At 53.3% G+C, this 13,889-nt stretch overlaps 2 protein-coding genes across 2 annotated transcripts; both read left to right on the top strand.

The window, feature by feature from the left end:
• Positions 1 to 2,217: 2,217 nt before the first annotated feature.
• Positions 2,218 to 6,279, top strand: BDP81DRAFT_364905 (uncharacterized protein). The gene is made up of 4 exons (XM_060586501.1): positions 2,218 to 2,774; positions 2,837 to 2,891; positions 2,950 to 4,474; positions 4,531 to 6,279. Exons 1-4 carry the CDS (start codon positions 2,705 to 2,707, stop codon positions 5,833 to 5,835), a joined length of 2,955 nt encoding a protein of 984 aa, XP_060450294.1. The 5' UTR covers positions 2,218 to 2,704; the 3' UTR covers positions 5,836 to 6,279.
• Positions 6,280 to 11,744: 5,465 nt separating this feature from the next.
• BDP81DRAFT_339233 (short chain dehydrogenase) lies at positions 11,745 to 13,033 on the top strand. The gene is made up of 2 exons (XM_060586003.1): positions 11,745 to 12,728; positions 12,787 to 13,033. The coding sequence occupies exons 1-2, from the start codon at positions 11,927 to 11,929 to the stop codon at positions 12,819 to 12,821; spliced, it is 837 nt and encodes a 278-aa protein (XP_060450293.1). The 5' UTR covers positions 11,745 to 11,926; the 3' UTR covers positions 12,822 to 13,033.
• Positions 13,034 to 13,889: the final 856 nt, after the last annotated feature.

Genomic DNA, 13,889 nt, shown 5'->3' with positions numbered 1-13,889 from the left:
TTCATTACACGTTTGATGCTTTTTCTTGCATACAGATCTGTTGGCTATCGATTCTGACAGCTTCATAATCTTGTCGTGGCTTTTCTCCGACAACATCGCGTCCAAGCACATTGACTTACGTATCTATCGCCGCACCAAGGCTCCCGCGCGGCTTGGTCTTCTCACCTTGAGACCGGCATTATACGGCAATCTTGCTTGGCTGCACTCTTTGCCGCTGATGCTGCTGCCGCTGATGCTGCTGCCGCTGCAATGCTTGACCAAGAGTCTGATGCTGGACTCTGCGCCAGCGTCTGCGCCAGCGTCTGATACTGCCTTTGCGCAGCCTCAGAAGCAGCATGATGCGGCTACGCAGCGCAGACCACCCCTCGGCTGCAACGGCAGCACCAGGTATTGACAAAACCCCCCTTTGTTTAGTGCTGTCAAATGTCCATTTTAGGAAACAGCGGCGCCATTCCCGCGGGTGGAACTGAGGTAAGGTAAGGCAGGCCATCCCACCCACACACACATAGACACACATACACGGTCGATGGGATTGAGGGAGACACACAGGTTCAGCCCAGCCTCCCACACGAACCGTGACGACATGTCTCCCACTCTTTTTGCCTTTGCCTGGGATCCGATTGTCATGCCAGTTGGCACAGGCCTGTCGAGTGTCGAGGCAGAAACAGATGGCACGCGCCAATGGCCACTCAGTCTTGGTCGATCTGCTCCGTGCCTTGAAACCCGGCAACCCGCAGTATTCAGAGATATCCCGGCCAACCTACTCTTTCAGAAATCCATGCCTCGGCCGGGTCTGGCCAGCAGCGTTCAAGTCGACCATGGTTGGTATGGCTCTCTCACAGCGGCTACTGCAAGGTCTTCCCTAGCAAATCCGTTGGATATCATGGCCCATGTGTCGATGACTCTCTGTAGACATTTCTTGGCTCCCTTTAACCTTGCTTTTCGTACTCGTTCGGCCGGCAACGATCATCTCTCCACCCACCCACACGCTTCAGTTAACCTTCTCTGACATTGTCTCTCATCTTCATCTCTTGTCTCGTTCTCTTTCGCTTTCTCTAACCAGCCTGAGAACGTTCATGCTTACTCGGTTGTTGCCATCTTCTCTTCCTCTCTCTCGACTCTTGTTACTCGTTGTCTATCATTCTGTCTAGTCCATCCACAACTGGGTTTACTCGCAAGGTATCCCACCTCCCCGACTACTCCTTCGGGATCATCCCATTTCTTGTCTGTGCCCTGGCGTTTCTGTTTGATCTCCCACCCCCCTCCCACTCCCACTCTCATTCTCACTCTCACGAATTTGTACGCCGTATCCTCACCCGCTCGCCGAACGCTCCCTCCCCCTCCATCAAGCCCCCCATGGCCGTCCTTTCTCTCTCCCCGTCGCCGCCGCCACGGCGCCGCGGCCCCTGTCAAACATAAAGCTTACTCAACTGGGTTAATCAGTACAAACACACTACTCAGGTACCTCGCACCGTTCCCCCGCCGGTCTTGGCCGTTTTGTTGTTGGACCTGGCTAGTGTATGGCTCCAATGTACGCAATACGAAAAGCCGTGGTCTGCTTCAAGCAGATGTACACACATACGCATACACAGATCCCTCTTGGTCCCATAGCACGCACTACTGTATCCTGTTATGCAACCTGGTGCCTTGCGTGCCTTTGTCCACCTCATCACTATGGTCATTCAAGTCCATGTTATGCCCAGGCTGACCCAAAGAGCCTTGTATGCGCCGGCCACAGACCCCGTCGACTTGCGGTATCCACTCCAATCATGACTATCTCTTGCCATACTTCTAAGACCGATTCTATGGCGGCTGAACACACATCGGCGCCGTTTCCTCCCTCTCCTCATAAGTCCCAATGCCTGATACTAAACATCCAGAGCCAGTGCCGGGCCACCAAGTAGCCTTGTACCCTTGCTCAAGGATCCATGTTGCACATCTCCATGTGCTCCATTGTCTTGCGTTAAACGACTGTGCGTACTCAGTCTGCTTTTCGCCCTGAAGCAGGCACCGCCTCGGCCTCCCAAGATCCCATCGCCCGTCACCCACACTATTACCAACCCTATCCATCCAAGCTATTCCCACTCTGCTGGGAAGAAGCTGATGCCATGCCCAGACCGCTTCCGTATTCGCCGAGCTGACGGGTCCCATGCAACCCCTGCCCGTTGCGCCCGGCCCTGGTCCATACATTATTCCTTTCACTCCTCGACATTGCTTCCGCGATATATTTCAAAACCGTCCACCCTTTCTGCCTACTTCATACTGGATCCTGGAGGAACTCCTCTTTCTTACTACTTGTTCATCTTCACCCTTCATCGCTGTTACCAAATTTGTAGACGCAAGTTCGTCCAGAACTCTAATCAGCAGCGTGATTGCCTTATCGAACCTTACGCCTTGGACCATTCCGTCGCGCCCCTTCTTATTACACGGCAACCCCTCCCAACCCAGAGCCTCTTCTTCTACCTCTTCATATTCAATACACACACGCTTCTAAATTTACCTGACTGTCTGTACCTCGGATACATCATCGAGTACATAGCATCGCGTGCTTCACCAAATCGACCCCATCGAACTCGACTACCACCATACCGACAAAGGCTGCTCAAGACGTCACATCATTCGCTTGCAGCTTGATGATAGATCCTGTCTAGTCAAACTCATCTCGAACTCGATCGCTCCAGAGCGATCCAGAAATACCGTCACAATGGTCTTCTGCGCATACTGCGGGAAGTCCTTCACCAGGAAGGAACATCTGGAGAGACATATCCCAAGCCGTAGGTTGATTCCTATGCTGGTCATGGTTGACATCGAGCATACACTGACTAGTCTGGTACAGATACCAACGTAAAGCCACACCGCTGCAGTGCCTGCCAGCTTTCTTTTGCACGAAGGTTAGTTTAACATGGGACAGTATAGAGAGACATCCACTCACTCACATAACTATCACAGAGATCTTCTGCAAAGACATCACTCAACATACCATGAGGCGCGGGACCCCATGGAGCCATTGCCTGGCGGCGTTCCCACAGTAGCGGGCCGGACACCAATCGCTTGCCAAAATTGCGCAAACGCAAAGACCGGCTGTGATAAGAGAGTACCTTGCTCGCGTTGCGCAGAGAAGAACCTGCCTTGCGCAGCAAGATTCGCTCGGAGATCGTCAAAGGCCGCAGTCAGAGCTGCCCAAGCCAGCGCGGCTTTCCAACAGCAAATGATGCCGACTGTGCCCCAACCGCCACAGCCAGCTCAGCCTGTCGCCTTCATGGACCTTGATCCAACTATGCCTAAGCAAGACTCACCTGGCAAGATGTCAACTGGATCTCCAATCGCGACCATGGACCCTCGCATGATGGAGGGCCCTGTGAAGAAGAGCTCACCAGCACAGTCGCACCCCAGTTCCGATGACCTCCCATCACCGCACAGCCGCGTAGATGGACTCGACGAGTTTATGCAGCTCAATAGCGATTTCATCACGCCCGACACGAACTACCAAGATATGATGGTCTGGCCTGAATATCCTCTGGAGCTCGATATGTACTCCAGTCAGCTACCGATGTCGCGGCCCGACATGTCGATGCCTAGCTTCACAGAACTGAGCGACATGTCTTCAAGCTCAGCATCAGAGGCGATGACTGCCTCGTCTTCGCGAGGATCAATCCACACCCGAAGTACCAGCATCATGTCCACAGCTGACTTTGACACCACAATGAAGCCAGCTGAGCAAGCATTGGGTATGCCGAACGAATCAGCGATCCCAGAGTTCGAAGTGGTTATTGCCGCGGAGGACTCATGGCCGCTCGCTCGATGCAATCCCCCCATCTATTCCGGCACTTGCCCGAGAACGGCAATCGTGCACTTAGAATGCTTGGAGAGAAAGTCCAAGGAAGATGGTACCTGGAGCTCGCTCGAGAAGTACCTAGAGAACGTCGACTGGGATACCACCGATGCCTCCGTCGTCCCTCTCACATCTCGCACTCGCGACCGCATGCTGGCCATTACGCAGTCGTTCCTCCAAAAAGCGTTGGATATTCACCGAAGCGGACTTAACAACGGGTACTCCAAGACCGGCTACGCCACACCCAGCGAATTCAACTTCATCGTTCTGCCACCCACGAAGATTCTCGAATACTTCCTCCGCAGCTACGTTCGCAGCTTGCAGTACTACTATCCCCTCATTGTCGCAGGCTGCGTTGACCCCAACGAGATGTTGCTGAACAACCAGGCATCGACACTGCTACTCCTGTTGATGATCGCGCAAGGCGCTGCGGCAGTGCCGATGGCGGAGGCGCGGTACCTTGCTGCTGGTCTTACAGAAACCTGTCGCATCTCACTCTTCGATATCATAGAGAAGGATGTCGAGCTGTCTGCGGACCCCGTCGCCTTGAGGTGTGCGCTGCTCTTTACCCTCCAAGGTGCTTGGAGTGGTGACAAGTGGTTGATGGACATCTCGATGGGTCAACGGGGAATGTACTTGTCGGTAAGCAGCCACAATCCTCCAAACGTGCTAAGAATAAGTCCACTGACGTAAAGCAGATGCTCAAACACGCCGGCATGTTGGAGCCTCAACCATCAATGATTCCTACGTTGAACAGCACGACAAGCACCGAGCTTCAATGGCGGGCTTGGTTGCATCGCGAGATGCAGAACAGGCTCGTTTACAACTGGGTCATGTGCGACCAAGAGCTCAGCCTGTTCCATGATACCCCGCCACAGCTGGCCATCACCGACCTGCAATGCCCGCTCCCCAGCCCCGAGGCTCTTTGGCTTGCGTCCAACTCGGAGCAATGGTTCGCAAACGTCCAGAATCTCTACGGCTGCACTGCGAATGTCAACCCGCAGCTTCTGTCTAGCCCTTCCCTCACTCCCTCTCTTTGCGAGCTTTTCCAGGACTTTCTCCACGACAACCTCTCCCGCCGCCAAGCTGGCCTGTCTCCTCAACAGCTTCGCCTTCTCCTTCACCCCCTCCAGTCCCTTCTCTGCCACCTCAGGCAAATGCTCTCTTGCTTCCCCGATGTTCTCTCCACCCGTCGCGCGACTTCAAGGACCGTGACCAAGTCGAGCACCATGCTCCGCCTGGAAGAGGTTCAAGCACTTCTGCAGAAGTGGTACGAGCTCACCATGGTGTACTACAAGAGCAACCCCAACTGCACGACTACGCGCTGCAACCTGGTTCTCTATCACCTCATCTCCCTCAACGCCGTCACCAACTTCCCAGAGATCGAGCGTCTTGCCCGCCGCGACGGCTTCGACGGGTCCTACTGGGAGTTGAGCCTGCGCCACAAGCGCTGTGTCTACAACCGCGAGGAGGCCGTCTTCCACTGCGGCCAGGTCATGCGTCTCCTGCGCTCTATGCCCGCCGACCGCCGCCCTTGCTGGTGGGCCGCCGGTGTATACCGCGCGACTCTCATCCTCTGGGCCGACAGCGTCGCACGCCTCGACCCCAACTTCCAAAAGGCCCAGCAGGCTCAGCAGCAGTCCTCGTCACCGTCTTCTCAGCACCAGGGTCAAAGTCCCGAGCATCTTAGCGGCGCTGGCGCCGCTAATGCTGCCGCGGGCGGACAGCACGGCAGCGCAAATGTCGTCGCGATTGACCAGGTCACACCGGAAGACCCGTCCGTCATCTCCTACCTGTGGAGCGGGGGCGACGGAATCGCCATCCTCACCCGCCGCGACGGCACCACCCTGGGCCTGGACAAGCCTGCGGAGGTCATCAACTACGGCATCATCGCCATTGAAGAAGGCGTCACCTGCCGTGTCGGCGATGGTATCAGGCGCAAACTCATCACTCTCAACAACAACTGGAACGTGGATGGCCTTGCCAATACGGCCACCGCGTAAGAGGTCATTAGCCTCGTCCATTCTCTGAACATCCTTTCAACCACAAAAAGTATCTTTTATCTTCTCACTATGTTGTTTCCCTCATACACTTGGATATATGGCTCTTGTTGATAACCGTCCTTACACTGTACAATTTTCTCTTTGCATTTCTTCACTCGGCGTTTATGGGTTATGATGATGGGTACATTGGGGGAGAACGCATGAACATGACGGATGAAGACACGTCCTTCATCGACGAATTGGGAAATACGTACGAGGTCACTGGCGTTCTGCAAACAAAGCAGCGATCAGCCTGATGAGCTTTGGCGTACATTTTTCTTGCTTTCCATATGATTTCGTCCATTATCTAGATACCTCAGGCCATTGGTCATGACAGGGAGGGCCTTCACTTCTTAGCGACATGTATTTTAGTCACTTTTACAAATTACAAGCTTTAACTTGGAGACATTTTTCATAACACCGTTCCTGCATCGAATCGAATTGATGAATACCACTTACCGCGGATCCATCATTAGTATGATTGATCTTTGATTACGCAAGTTGGAACAGATGAGATGAAAATCGCATGAGTTGACAAGGCAGTTGACATTGACACCTTCTTTCCTAAAATGGACGGAGGCATGTGATGTGACATATGACAAGAGACATGGAAAGCGGGAAAACATTATCCTCGTGACTAATGATGCTCTCGATTAGATTTCTTGCTTGCATGTGAGAACACCCAATGAACTTTTACAATCTCATGTCTCATGTCTCATGTGTTCCTTGAACAGACTTGATCTAGAAACCCCCCCAGCGAGACGGGAAGTCAAACCTTGGAGAGAGGGAAGTGGGGGGAGAGGACGGGTGGACGGGTGGACATGTACGAAAAGGACAAGAACAAAACGCCACTTTCTTTGCTTGGTTGGTCCTTGCCCTGGAACCAGCACCCTCATCATCTGTGCGCATCAAACTTCTTTGGACAAAGTACACAGTGGACAGCGATTGGGCCTTCATCCTACGACTCGGCAGACTGGGTGCCATAAGAGATAGATGCAGAGAGAAGGAGGATCGGATGAAAACTCCGCGGCATTGAGAGGGCCAGGTTCTCTTTCTCTCTCTTGGTTGTTTGGCGGCGCCGGCGGAATTCGGGAGCATAAGGCCAAGCCAAGATGCCAGCGAGACGTCCACTGCCCACCATTACAGACTTGATACAGGGATGATGGGGAAGACTTGGATGTGGGATGGATTAAGGGTTGATGGGCTTGTTGTCAACAAGGCCCCCTTCTCCTTCATACCCACCTCCCATGTTCGTTCATGGATAAATGAGCACGAGCATGCTCTCGCATTCTCTCAACTGAAGATGGTGGGCGAGGGAGATCTACATGCAGAACATGAGCCGTCTTAGTATAGCATCAGAATAGGTGGAAATGGTTCAATCGGAAGAATTGGTGTACGGGGGGTGAATCTTATCTCGTGACCGCAGATACCACATCAAATGGCACCGGGGTCTTCCAAGGAACCTGTCCTGAGGAGGGGCCGCACGCCTCGACGACCAAAAGCTTACTTCGAGTTCTCAATCGGCCGAAACCTCGCGGGCGATGACTACGCCACAGGCGCCGAAGTTTCGCGGGATGCGTGGGACGTTTGTGTGTAGTGCGAGCGGAAATGCGGACGGAGAGATAGAGGGACTGGTATACTCCGTCACGGGATGACGGACCGGTTTTTTCTTTTTAGTTGGGAGACTTGAAAGTGTACAATTTCAATATCGGGTTCGAGACAGCGTTCTTTTACTGTCCCCGAGACCGAGGGGAGCGTCTGAATGGTAACGGTTCACGACAGACATGCGAGTTTCCGAAAGAATACTCCGAGTTCGAGTGGACGGGCTACGAAGGAGGGGTCATGTTGTTTCACAACGTCGTGGCTGCTAGATTTCGGCTCTTCTTTGACGGAGAAGAGATGACACCGTTTGCGACGGGTGAACAATAGCTACGGAAACGGGTTGAGAACGTCTTGCAATATGTTACTTGTGATTAACAAGGCAAAGGGAAGGTCGAGCCATTACGGGCCGCTATTCCTATAGGGCGAGGTCTCTCCTTGCTGGCAGGGTTACGATGCCTCCCATGACAGACATCTAGCGTTTTGACAGTCTCTTTTAATGACATGAGGTTGTGATGAGAAGAAGGTGTTGGTCAATGACAGTGATGCCAGGGTCATCAGAGCGGACTTGCTAAGGAATCCGACCCGAGGTCCCCTAAACAAGGCGGCCGAGTCGGAACTCACTCCAGTAAGGGGTCGTCCTTGAGAGGCATAGAGAAGAAGAGGGGGGGAAACGGGAACCGGTGATTACTTGCTCGAATCTTGTTTCTAGTAGGTGTGTATAGTATGAAAAGAGTGACGCACAAACCGAAAGAGAAGAAAAGTCATCTCAAGTTCTGAAAGCCGTTGAGTTTGACGTTCCGATTACGTAGGTAGGTGTGGTAGGTAAGAGCTCTCGGGGGGGTGTGCTCGACGGAGGCCCACAACTTGCCGACGGGCGAGTAGCGATGTTGGGAACGCGGGATATCGGATTCTTCGGGAGGTCAGCCCGTTCTGTTTCGGTCTTAGACGATTGGACGGTTTTTGTTTGTTTGATTGATTGAACAAGGGGGAGTTCGGCGGGAGATTGCCAAGATCCGCCTTCACGCCCGGGATGGAGGGGGGGGGGGGGGGTTCGGCACAAGGCGTGGGCAAGGGGCCGAGCTACCTTTCCGAGTTGAAACAAGCTTGTTGGAATTGTTTTGTAATAGGGAAAATGCTGCCTGCTTGCCCAGTACTTACTATAGTCGGTAGTTTTGTTTCCTTGTACGCGCAGAAACAGAGTTTGGCGGCACGCCCGGTCCATTGCTTGTTTGACAACTTCCTCGTCAAGAGACCGTGGTGTACCCAAGCGATAGAGGGCCCGAGATTCTTTCTTCTGGCGTTGGGATGATTAGTAGAGTATCGCGGCAGCGGTGATTTGACGGAGACCGCTTCAGTTCGGCTGTGTCGGGGGCTGATATTATCGGTCTCCGATGATTGTCGAAACCAGGCGTTCACTTTTTGTTTTCACTTTGGCTCGGCCTCCTGGATCGGCAATATGCCGGCGCCGAAAATGGAGTTCCCTCTTGGGCCGCGCCGCGAAACACTTTTGCAAGCGTTCACACTCATGGCTATCTCGCAATTCCCATCTTTCTATCATTCTTGCCTCGTTTAGTCTAGCGTTTAGAGGCAGTGCTTGATTTTCTCGACTGGGCTCAGGTAATCACCCAGCCGCAGATCGTCCGAAGAGAGGCATTGATCAGGGACGTCCCGAGAGCCGAGGCCGCAGAGGCCATCTTCAATGATGCTCTGTACTTGAGATACTGTAAGGTATATGGATACCCAACTAGCTTTCAAGCAGAGACATAGTGCTATATTACGATAACAAGGTATGGCCAAGATCTCTTCTTGACGCCGAGGCAATGAACGATTCTCGTCCGAAGGAGACTCGGCGGCTGATTGTCAGATAGAAACCAGGCCGCGTATCTGGAGGAACCGGTTTGAAGATTCGAAGCCATGGTCAACATGAAGCAGCAAAACCCGCGCATGAAGCCATCTGTGAAAAGCCCAGACCTTACGCTCCACCTTTGCTTCGAGCATGCGTGTCATACTGGAGCTGCCAAACGCCAGTCAAAGCTCTTAACCCGGGACAGCGGCCCTATCTGCCCCTGAATCACGTATTCCCATTTATCTTGTTGTCCTAATACCGAAGGCAGAAACAAACGGCTGTGAATAAAAGGCGCTTGGAAGCCTGATTAAGCTGGTGATTGCAGGACTGTGTGTATGATAAAGTCATGTCAAAGTTTGGTTTCGCATGCCTGGATCGTCGAACCGGCGCACGGGAAGGAGGCTGGTGCATGGAATTCTTTCCGACGCTGCCAAAGTAGTTATTACTGGCCTCGCCTTTCGCCCTTTCGTTAACTGTGTAGTCGTATTCAAGTCTCGCCATTGTCGGCACTTGTACGTTAGGAGCGGAACAATGCGAGAGACAAAATAAATTTGGCTTGGACCAGGACATTGATTTGCGAGTCTGCCATCGGGACTGGATTCCAGCTCACAAGTCTTACAACCAAGGTTACAAAGCAACACAGAGCCATTAAGTGCATTTGGATCAGGGGTTGCCTGGCAATGGAAGTCGGACACTTGCAGGGAAAGTATTGCTCTCGTTGGTCTGTCCTAGCCAACCGCGGACGGGTTGAGGCCCATCAGCCACGTACAATCCTATCGATAAACCGAATGACCCATCGGATGATATATGCCATTATGCTTCCGCGTTCATCTCTCCTTGTTTCCTGCTAGCATGCCAACTGATCCTGTCATCTAGCACGCTAGTAGTGTGCGGATTGAGCCGCCAAGGGACTTTAGATGACCGCGAGAAAATGTCACTGAACTGCTTATCAAACTGTAGCATTTATTAGTGTGTAGTATTCACTTAGTTGCAATGGCTTCGCTGCGCCTTCCGCATCATCTTCTGGAGGCTTTCTATCACGAAAATGCGAAGCACTGATGAGTATGAAAATAGATACTTCCACGACTGAAAGCGTTGTTCGTGAGGGTAGGCTTTTCACTTTTTGGAACTCGTAAAACTTGATAGGCACACTTTTTATACCGTGAGACTTCAATGGCGAAAGATAAACTTGATCCTCATCTTGCTCCAAGGACGTCGTCTTCGTTGAAGTCGTTCGTGGGGGACCATCACGGGAAGGTGTGGATACTCCCGTGAGACCCACCCACACACTCTCTCTCCGGAGGTTGGTGACTAAGCCATGTCTCTTTTCCATATCACGAATGGAAGCGCATTGCGGTTCCCAACCGAGCTTCTCGATGGGATTCGGATCTTCGCGTTTATGGCATTCAGCGCGACTGACATCCGACTGTCTTGGGTGATAGCCACAGCAACGGACGGCCGTCCAATGTCACAGGATTTCTCTATGGGATGGATGACTTCCCTTGAGAACAAGCTGGCACGCTGGACCCCTAAGGACGCAGGTACGTACCTGATTTACGACCGGACCTCCGTTGGGGTTGGGGGCCCCGCCGTGGCGGCGTCTCGGCGGCGACGGGCGAGGGGCACCGGTTCCTGGCGCCGCGCGACCGCCCTGACATGGCTTTCGCCCGTAGGGCCGCTAAACGCGACGCTACCGCTGTTTAGTCGTCGGATCATCATTGCGGGTTCAGTTGGAGCGGGAGTTTTGTACGTGCGAGTGCTACGGCAACCAGGGGCAGAACAGCCGTTGTTGCTCCTTTCATGATCTAAAGATAGTCAAAGGAGAGGAAACGGCAACGAACAAGGCTAGAGGATAGGATGGTGCCATGTTGTGCTTGTGGCTCCCCACAACTCGTCCCTGGTGAGTCTCCTCCAACACTCCGGCGGTTGACTCCGGGCATTGAGGGGCTCCGGATCCAGAGTACCGATGAATTTCGACCCTCTGTTATGCTGCCAACCAGTCAGGATCTGTAATAGCAACCCGCCAAAACCAAGAGTGATCCAAGGAAGTTTCACTCACAATGTGAGGTCACGTTTGCTACATTGCAACAGCGAAGTAGACACAACGTTCTAGCGCTTTGCTGTTGCTGTTACTGAAGCTTTGGCTTAGACTCAGACTCAGACTTAGACTCACATAGGGTAGTGGCGTCTGATCTGAAGACGACGGGCTGTCCTCCTTGGCCGCCCTTTCGCGAAAGGAAGAAGCGCCGCCGGGGGTGCGAACGCGTGGACCTCCCCCATCCCGAATTTTCCTCTAGGTAGCCCTTTGGCTTGCCCTCCCTCAATGTCCCCGGGCCCCGATCCTAGCTGAACCCACCCCCAAATGCAAGGCGTTTCGCTTCCCGGCGGAGGTGCGGCGGGCAACCGGGCGGACATGCGTTCGGTTCTTCGCCTTTAACCACAAAGCGTCAAATTGGGGACTATACGCCAAACGTTGTGTTTTAATTCCTGTATATAACTTCCTCTTGTCAACCGCCCTTAGCTATTCTTTTTTTTTTTTTGCTTCTATCCTCATCCCATCCTTTCCTTTCCCTTTCTCTTCTCTCGCCATTGACTTATACCACAATGGCTCCTTCCGCAACTGACAACACCGCTGCCCAGCAGCCTGCCGAGTATGACGCGGCGCGTCCCTTCGTCGGCAAGGTCGCTCTGATCACCGGCTCCGGCCGCGGTATCGGACGCGGCATCGCCGTCGAGCTCGGCAAGCGCGGCGCAAACGTCGTCGTCAACTACGCCTCCTCCGCCGGCGCCGCTGAGGAGGTCGTCGCCGAGATCCAAAAGTACGGGTCAAAGGCCATCGCCCTCAAGGCCGACATCAGCAAGCCCGCCCAGGTCGTCGACCTCTTTGACCGCGCCGTCGCCCACTTTGGCAAGATGGACTTTGTCATCTCCAACTCTGGCAAGGAGGTCTGGTGCCCCGAGGAGGAGGTCACCGAGGAGCTCTTCCAAAACATCTTTGACCTCAACACCCGCGGCCAGTTCTTCGTCGCCCAGCAGGGCCTGAAGCACTGCGGACGCGGAGGTCGCATTCTCCTCACTTCCTCCATCGCTGCCCAGATGGGCGGTATCCCCAACCACGCCCTGTACGCCGGCTCCAAGGCCGCCGTCGAGGGCTTCACCCGCGCCTTCGCCGTCGACTGCGGTGCCAAGGGCATCACTGTCAACGCCATCGCCCCCGGCGGTGTCAAGACCGACATGTACGACGAGAACTCGTGGCACTACGTCCCCAATGGCTACAAGGGCATGCCCATCGAGATCATCGACCAGGGCCTGGCCAACATGAACCCCCTCAAGCGCGTCGGTGTTCCTGAGGATGTCGGCAAGGTCGTCGCTTCCCTCTGCCACTCTGACTGCGAGTGGATCAACGGTATGTTTGAAATGCATCCTTCACAATATCATAAAACAATTGCTAACGCCTGCAATAGGTCAAATCATCAAGGTTACCGGTGGCGGCACATAAGTGCAACAACCTGCGCTTCACAGGCATCTCCATCCGTGCGGGGTTGCCTTAGTGATATCTTAATGCATTGGATCGATGGGCGAGCCGGACGTCTGCGATCCATGGGACTGGGACTTCGGTCGGTTAATACGGGGGCTAGGAGTAGGGGATTTTACATAGTACCTAGGACAGGCGTACGTAGACATGATAATACAATGCGGAGCTTGACTAGAAATCTTTGCCTTGAACGTGTCATCAATTCGCAGCTCTCTCACGAATCGAGTTATCGAGGGGCTGGCTCATTAAGCGTGTGACGGCCATTGTGATATCCATAATCTCAAGAGCACTGAACCTCTAGTGCTCGGACACCATAACCTAAGAGTGAGATTTCCAAAACTCCATCCGCAAAGTATCTAAGCAGCTCTGTCAGCCTCAGTGGCCGCTCTAAGCTTTCTCCAATCACATTCAGACAACGCACGACGCCTACGGCAGATACGGAAACCAAGCTTCAAGCGGCCATCAGTCGCTGGTTCTATTGCATCCTCACCTTGTCCCGTACCCATCGGGCCAGACCGTTCGTCAAGATCGGAAAAGTTCAGATAGAAAGCGGGGAGGATCGCCAGATCCTCAGAGTTCAAATATTCTAGGCGAGCGAAGTACCGGATACATGGAGGCCAAAGTACCTCTTGTACACGAGAGAAGGGTGGATTTTTCATGTGCAAATATTACCAATAGGCCAAAAGAAAGGGGCAAATCCCTGTGTAAGCGTCAGTACGCCAGGGACCAGGTCAGTAAGATCAACTAAATTCCTCTAGATTTGGCATCACGATGGTCTATGAAGCCCTGGCGAGTGGTTTTACGAGTGTGAGAATTGGGTTTGGGCACGTTCATCCACTTAGTCACCCGCTCCCCCTCCTCTCCCCCACAAAGCTAGATACAACGACACCGTAATCATCTCGAAACAAGGAGGATCACGGACTTTCCCAGTAAGCTCCTTACGTTTATCCAGATACACTTATACAGGAATCCAATAGTATATGAGATGGGCCGAAGATAAGCATGCTCTTGGAAGCCTTAACGGTCTGAGCC

The sequence above is a fragment of the Colletotrichum phormii genome (genome assembly GCF_030913505.1).
Source record: "Colletotrichum phormii strain CBS 102054 chromosome Unknown BDP81scaffold_2, whole genome shotgun sequence".
NCBI lineage: Eukaryota > Fungi > Ascomycota > Sordariomycetes > Glomerellales > Glomerellaceae > Colletotrichum > Colletotrichum phormii.
Note: the sequence above shows the minus strand (reverse complement) of the source record. Positions and strands in the feature narration are given on the sequence as shown.